At 38.3% G+C, this 8,451-nt stretch overlaps 1 protein-coding gene across 1 annotated transcript in view; it reads left to right on the top strand.

Moving 5' to 3' along the window:
• The first annotated feature begins 3,456 nt into the window (after positions 1-3,456).
• The window catches only part of jph2 (junctophilin 2), a 31,409-nt gene continuing 26,414 nt past the window's right edge, over positions 3,457-8,451 (top strand). Inside the window, exon 1 of the mRNA XM_084720252.1 lies at positions 3,457-4,309. Within this exon, the coding sequence (XP_084576378.1) occupies positions 3,931-4,309 (379 nt within the window). The 5' untranslated portion in view covers positions 3,457-3,930. The remainder of the gene's footprint in view (positions 4,310-8,451) is intronic.

The raw sequence follows: 8,451 nt of genomic DNA, 5'->3' as shown, positions 1-8,451 counted from the left end.
TTGATTTTTTTTTTCTTTAAAAAAATTACTAAAACCGATTAATCGATTATCAGAATAATTGGTGATTAATATATTCATAATTGATAAATTGTTGCAGCTGTATTATTTTATTTGTTTACAAGAATACAACAGGAGAGGGAAATACATACCTATATATACCTGTTCTGTATTATTAACATCATTCACTTTTTTCTTTACTGCATTTTGTTCCAACTCACTATGTAATTGGAAACTTATTTATAATTTATACTGAAGTACCCAAATGAATAGATGTGTAATGATCAGTCATGTTACTTTCGTATGCATTACTTCCGCCATAATGACTGCAAAAGGAAAAATTAAAATTTGGTCACAAAAAAAGAAATCTACTTACAAATAACAACAAAGACCAAAATGTCATTAGTCATGTTTAATCTTGGGCTGCAACTAATGATTATTTTCATTATTGATTATTCTGCTGACTATTTTGCTAATTTACTGACAGAAAAAGGGTGAAAAATGTCCATCCCAGTTTGCCCAAGTCTACACTAATGTATGCACTGTAAATGTTTTGTACTGTCAGGCCAAAACTAAAAGATTTTCAGTTTGATGTGATGATAAAGAAAAAAAAAACAGCAAATCACCATATTGAGAGGTCGAAAACGTTTTTGCATGAAAAATAACATTAGTGATTAATCAATTGTCAAATCAAATTTTCCTGTTGATCGAATAATCAACCAAGCGACTTGTTGCAGCTCTAGTTTAATCTTTATTTAAGTAAATGAATCAGAACAAGTGTGTTGTGGATGTGAATCAACAAACATTACTGCATGTTGAAAATGATATGAAAACCTCCCTCCTTCTCACCAAAGATGGACTCATTAAAGGTACACTCAGCAGGATTTGTCCAAACTGTTCATAAACACTTTTTTTTTTTCAAATATGGATTAAGCCTGCTCCATTATATTTACACCTGACAGCTGTAGTTACTAAAAACTTTTCAGATTTTACATAAAAACATTTGATAAACTTAAAAAATATATTGCATTATTAAATTATACATAGGACTGCAACTAACAATTATTTTCTCAATTAACTGATTAGGCCTAACAGTTGTTTGTTTTAAAATGTCAGAAAATGTTGAAAAATAGAAATTAGTGTTTCTCAAAGGCTAAGATGACGTCCTCAGATGTCTTGTTTTACTCACAACCCAAAAATAGCAAGTTAACTGTCAGAGAGGAGCAAAGAAAAATTATTCACGTTTAAGATTGGACAATCAGAAAATTTAGCCTTTTTTCTTAAAGAAATTCTTCAAACCCTTTAATCGATTATCAAACTAGTTGTGGATTAATATAATAATCATTTAACAATCAATTAATTGACTCACAATAAACCACTGGTCCTGTGAGACCCCAACAAAGAGGTACTGTCAAGTTCAGGTCGCCTGTCATGTCTATGCCAAAGTGAGAGTTCCCCTTTAAACCTCCTTAAATCTTAAAACCCCGAAAAAGGTTAAATTCTTTTCAAACAAAAAGCAAAGAAGTAAGAAAAAAAGACTAAATTAATGAAGCTGAACTTTCTAAAGAATGGGCTGACTCCACCAGTTTAGCAGAATTTAGCAAAAGACCAGTTGAACCAGGGAAACCTGCTGTTTTCCAGCGTTCTTCCTACTGCTCAAACCAGGTGCCTACATTACCCACAATGCAACTCGACCGCCGACAGTTCCGGTTCATTCTGCGCTAGTAACCTAGCAGCTAAAGTAGCCTCCAGCTAGCATCAAAGCAGAGCTTGAGAACGGGTAAAAGGGGCCGTTTTTAGACTTGTAGTCTTCAGTCCTAACTGACGTTGACTGAACGGACATCTCTGAGGATTTAGTGGCATCTAGCGGTGAGCTCGAAAGTGAGATGCGTTTCATTTGTCCGTTCTGGGCTACTGTAGAAACCATGGCAGTGCAACATGGAGGACTCTGTGGAAGAAGACTTTGGCCCTCTGTACATTTATGGTATAAAGCTTATTCTAAGGTAACAAAAACACAACAACTCTTATTTTCAGGTGATTATACATGAATGAAAACATATTTTGAAATGTTATAGTTTATTTCTATTATATTATGTCAATAAATCCACCTAAATCCAAGCAAGCAACAGATTTCTAAAGCTTGGGAGAAGGTGCCCCCCATAGTTTACCTGCTTAGTTTCACTCAATATCATAATATGTTATTTGATCCCATAGACACTCAACAATTGAGCCTAGGTAGCCTAATATTACAGTTTAATATCATTACAGACAACACCAAATACATAAAAAAAGGTCTGTACAAAGGCATATATTATTTTCTGACTCTGGGAAAGTTGAAAAACAATAAAAATGACCCCATACAGAATGTCTAAAATGTCTCTTTAACCAAATTCCACACAGTTAGGCTGTACTATGTGATCTGCATTTGATGACTAATGTACTTTTTTCACTTACATTCACTGAGCCTCTCCTGAAACTGTTTGATCATGCTGTGATCCTTTAATGGGGACTTAACTGTAATGTTAGCAGTAAAAAAAAACAAAAATCCCCACCTATATTAGCTTCAACTGTAAAATGCAATTAATGCATCAGCATCAGTAATTTAATAATGTATATGAAAATATAGTTTTGCAGAACAATGTGGCCTACTTTTACTTCTGAAACTTTAATAAGACAGTGCCAAGTTTTGAGACTGTAGTTACCAACATTTGCCAGCAGAGGGAGTGAAAACAGTGAGGTGCAGTACAGCACTGCTATGTCCCATAATGAAAAACATTAATTCTCACTATTTGTAAATTAAATTGCCTGCAGTGTAAACCTTAGAAGTTATTGAGTAGATATATTAGCAGTAAATTGTATATATTGTTAGTTGGCTCATGCAGTTATCCAGCAAACTTGAATCTACTATTTATGAAAATTAGATTTTGCAGACAATTTATGGTTAAACCTTTATAGTAAAACAGCCGGTTTATCCTAACTTATACTGTAATTTTAATATCATAGGATCACACTATAAGAGATACATGTATAGGCCTACATATACTGTTTAATAAAGTTAATATAACCTCAGCCACAGACAGACAGGCTGTAATTTTCTATTGAAATACTGTAGAAATAATATCCTGCTGCCATTAAGATCTATGAGACCATACAGGAGCATCAATGGGGAATTAGAGAGATTTATCTACATTCAGGTGTCTCTTTCATCAAGTTTAATAGCCTATTAGAGAATAATAATTATGATGAAACTGCATTAACTGGGCATGCTGTGCTGTGCTGTATGTGTGCAGGGAGAGACCTATAGAGAGCATGAGAGTCCTGAATGGCATGCAGCCTACTTCAGTCCCGAGGTGGCAAGACTCTGGCATGGCTCCTTGCAGGCAGCAGCAGAGTAAGGATTGGGTTGTATTTTTGGAAGGGTGTGTGTGTGTGGATTGGTCGCCTTGTTAGGTCTGCTAAAATATTTCCAACAGCAGCAGCGAGGGGCCGTCAGGAGAGATAGCTGCTGGGTGGCAGGGACAGGGGGAGAGGAAGGGGCTTTTCTCTGTGGCCACCTGAAAGAAAAAGCCATGAAAGATCCCTTGGCTGGTCAGACAGAAATAATTCGATTTAATAAACCAAATTTGTAACAGAGCATCATTTATTCTGGAGGAAACCTGTGGAGTGGTGAGTGACATCTAAGAAGAAGACGCTGGAGTTAAAGAGGACAACAAAAAAAGTTTGAAATAAACTTTCAAGGAGCTTCATGGACGCGCTCAGAAGTCTCCAAACCAACTCCAACAGAAGAAATCCACACAAGTTGAGCACCAAGGATATCTCCAACCAGTTTTGATGTCAGGTGAAGGTGAAGTCAGACTGACGGAGGTTTTATCTTTAGCCAGGTAACAGACTAAAACAGCTTTTCTTTCGTGCGTAATTGCGCAGCGGTGAGGCATGAGTGGAGGTCGCTTTGAGTTTGACGACGGTGGAGCTTACTGTGGAGGCTGGGAGGGAGGCAAAGCCCACGGCCATGGCATCTGCACCGGACCCAAAGGCCAGGGCGAGTTCTCCGGCTCCTGGAACTACGGCTTCGAGGTGGTCGGGGTCTACACCTGGCCAAGCGGGAACACCTACGAGGGGTACTGGTCGCAGGGGAAGCGCCACGGTCTGGGAATAGAGACCAAAGGACACTGGATTTACAAAGGGGAATGGACTCATGGCTTCAAAGGCAGATACGGAATCCGGATCAGTACCGGCAGTGGAGCAAAGTATGAAGGAACGTGGAATAACGGGCTGCAGGATGGATACGGAACAGAAACATATGCTGATGGAGGTGAGACTTACCAAACTTTTGAATTTGTTTTAGTGCAAAAAAAGTCAGTAGTGGTGGAGGTAGCAGTGTACAAATACTAAATAATATAGTTAGTTCCCTATAGAAGTGTAGTGGAATAGATTTAACGCATAAAGTAGCCAAGGATTAAGCTAAAATTGACACCCAAGTGAAGTTGGCCTCAAATACCTTAAAATTGTTCTTTAAATAGTACAGCATTTAAGTAAATGTAAGGGAGACTGGGGTCAGTTGTAACACACTCAGTGCCAACATTAAGAAACAAGCTAGGGTGATGACATACTGGCCCCACATCACAGGAGTTTCAGGCTGATTTACCCCAGATTCTGCCCTCCCAGCAACTGGAGCAGAAATCTGTGCTGGACCTCAGTTGGTACAGAAGTTTGGCCAAGTTTATCCGTTAATGTTCAGAGATCCAGTCAACTTCCCCATCAAACTGTCCTAGACTCGTCAGGGCGGCCCTGATTTTTTCAAAAATGTTTGATATTTACGAGTTAAAGGGATAGTTCACCCAAAAACAAAAATTCAGTCATTATCTACTCACCCTCATGCCAATTGAAGGTCAGGTTTAGTTTTTTAGTCCACAAAACACTGCTGGAGTTTCACAGGAAACCAGTGCTGCAGAATCTCCCAAACAATGGAAGTGAATGGTGACCAGTTTTCAGACCTAAAAAAAGAACAGAATAAAAACATAAAATGCCTCCATACCACTTGTCTGATGTAATCCAAGTCTCCTAAAGCCCCAACATGCCAGATTGCCTAAAAAAATATTTTCACCATGTTTTTAGTCTAAATCTTCACTGTAGATCTTGGAGCCACGTTCATGTGCACATGCACACTGTCTGAACCAGACGAGCAGTATGGAGGCATTTTATGTTTTTTTTTTCATTTGTTTTTTAAGTTTGAAAACTGGTCACCATTTACTTCCATTGTTTGGGAGATTCTGCAGCACTGGTTTCCTGTGAAACTCCAGCAGTGTTTTGTGAATTAACAAAATAAATCCGACCCTCAATTGACATGAGGGTGAGTAGATAATGACTGAATTTTCATTTCTGGGTGAACTATCCCTTTAAAGTGTGCATATTACATCAATATGGAAGTGAAAGAGAGGTGTTGTCAAGCAACAACCATTGGGTGATGTATGTCAAACTGGCATATGATGATGTCCGCAGTGAAACATCATGATGGACATCGAAGCTGGGGTTAAAAGGATCTTCGTCTCTCGGCAACACTTGTCCGTAACTTAGCTGCATTTAAACAGAAAACAATAAGCATGACATGGAAAAGTAGGGCAATAACCAGCAGCAAAAGATTCTTTTGATTTTTTTTTCTCCCACACGTCTAAATCGGAACCTAGGAAACAACTCTGTGGCAACTATGAGGGGATCCACTACGTGAAATACAGAATAGCCCAAGAGCCTTACGTTAGCTACCATGCTATTGTTGACTGACAAATCAGTGTCCATTGTTTACATCTCCTATACCATGAGATCAGACGAGATCCCTCCTCTGCTAATAATCTTAACAGTATCCTGAAGTGTGTGATGTGCCACTATTTTCAAATCTGGTGGTGTGTGTTTGAGATTAGAGAGAAAATCTGTGAAGTTTCTCCTGATATATGCACGGAGGAATAGGAGCATTTCACCACAGCAGATGTTTAAAAAAGGGTTTGATGTATGAAAGTTACTTTTTGGATGTGCAGTATTTTTCTCCTACTGTCTAAAGTTCAAGTGTGGGTATTTTCTGAGAGGATGATAACTGAATCATGCAACAATATGGCCAACAACCCTTGAGGCCAAATGTGGCCATATGGTCTGTTGCACCAAGTTCATGGCAGGTGACGTGGAGACAAAATCACTGAGTAAAAAACAGAGCAGCCTGATGATCCCTCTGGTAGTTTACGATGTCTGTGTGTAGCCAGAAGAAAATATCACCCTGCTGCTGTCAGTCAAGAGGCGCTGAAAGCTTGTTGGAAACCAAACCCTGCAGGAATCTTTCCATTTTGCTAAACTACACTACACTGAAGGAGTATTCTGATCCTTTACTTGAATTAAAGTAGGTAAACTGACATGTGAAAATACACAGGTCTCAGGCAGTCCAGGTACAAGGAAGGCAAAGATTAAAAAGTCTTCACAACATGTACCTTAAGTATCAAAAGTAAAAGTACTTATTACGTGGAGAAACTGTCCCTATCTGTTATGTTGAAATATATTATATTGCTTTTTTTATATTACTGATAGATTACTGTGTAAGCAGCTTTCTTCATAGTGTAACTGGTGTTAGTAAAGTTACTGTTAACTATTTACAGAGAGAGAGACTGAGGACTTGTGTGAATAACAATATGAGGGAGTAAAAAACCTACAATATCAATTGCAGTGATCTCTCAAATGTGAAACACCTGTGACAAAGATATGCAATAGAGAAAGGATATTTTACAGTTCAAAGAGCAATACATAGCAGTCATGCATGCAAAAATGATTACTGCAGTCCAAATAGTGAGTTACACAGACTTTATATTGAACAGGATTTCAACCTATTAAAAAATATATAGTGTCTGGTTAAAGTGAGTTGTTTAGTCCTGCCCACTCCTCTCCAAACTCATGGAAGCTCAGGCAGGCTGCAGGAACACTACTGGTGTACTGGTACTGGTGTTAAAGTATAGAGTAGAGTAAAAGTATAAAGTAGCATAAAATGAAAATAGTTGAGTAAAGTTCTTTAAATTTGTTTTTTAAATACCTGACTGGATGAACTTCTTCCCACCATTAATCAAGAGTTTGTGGTTAACAAGCCAGTTAAAAATGGAAATTTAATTCCTTCACATCATCTGAGTTTGTATCTCTAGCAAGGATACAAACAGTCTTGAACATTTTTTAGACAAGTTTTTATTCCTCAGATATTCTCAGGAGGCCTCTAGTGCACGAACATCATCCAGCTCATCCATTTCACCGTACGGAGGAGACTAAATATGTCAGACGTCTAAAATCAATCGTGGTGACCTCTGCTTGTACAATAGCCGTGGTTCCCTTCCTTAACAGCTGACTCATCAGCTCTAAGTCCAGTCTGGTGGAAGTTGCTGTGGGGGATGTGATAGCACCAGATGTCAGGATGTAATAATAGCCCACAAGCCCCATGCCCTCCTGGCCTCACGGGCTGAGGCCTGGCTGTCACTATAATCCACACTCATGTCAATTTTAGCATGAGACCAGACCTCGAGATGACTTGTCACTGGGGACATAAATGAATGAGACTTGATGACATTTTGTCTGAAATTAAAGTGAGGCTAGTTTTATAAGGACTGAACTGTTTTCACCCCATAGATTTAACAAGCCATGTTTAAAGGTGCAGGAAGTAATTCTGGAGAAACATACTTGACTGTTGAATTTCATTCATTTAGGTTGTGAAATAGTGACATTCTAGGACTCAGTGGTCAACCATTTTACCAAACAGAGCTGAGAAGATGAACAGAAGTCTGGTTTTCCCTCAGGCCACTTAAATTACTTTTTACTTAAAAGTTTTTTATAGAATTTTTGCCCATATTATGCCAAAAATAAACTTCCTACCTGAGCTTTAAAGGTCTCTAGCTACTCTAGCTAAATGCTCACATTGGAACGCTTGCATGGTTTCAATGACAATGCTAACATGCTAATGTTAAGCAGGTATAATGTTTACCAGGTTCACCAACTTAGTCTAGTGTGTCAGCACGCTAGCATTTGCTAATTAGCAGTAAACACAAAGTACAGGTGAGGCTGATGGGAGCATGTATTTAGTCATAAACTAAACCTTGGACAGATTAAAAATTTGTCCTGCTGATGGTGTTGAAAAGTCAAAAGATCACTAAATGCAGTAGAATATGCTGTCAAGAAACCATTAAGAGAGCACTCAAGTTTTTCTCACATTTCTCAGGTATTTCAAGGCCATCTTCCAGCGCCCTCTCATTTTGTTATTTCTCCTGGCAAACTCCTGTAATTTGCATGAAACTCAAACTTTGTTATGAAGAATCATCATATGCTGATCCATATTTTTTTTCATTTCATCCCTAGAACCATGTTGCATTAGCATTACCTAAAAAGGAACCTTTGATGGTCTGTGGTGCAGCTAGAAAAGAATGACCCCCTGTTTTCTGATGT

The sequence above is a fragment of the Lutjanus erythropterus genome, chromosome 6, assembly GCF_056507025.1.
Source record: "Lutjanus erythropterus isolate fLutEry1 chromosome 6, fLutEry1.hap2, whole genome shotgun sequence".
Lineage (NCBI taxonomy): Eukaryota > Metazoa > Chordata > Actinopteri > Lutjaniformes > Lutjanidae > Lutjanus > Lutjanus erythropterus.
Note: the sequence above shows the minus strand (reverse complement) of the source record. Positions and strands in the feature narration are given on the sequence as shown.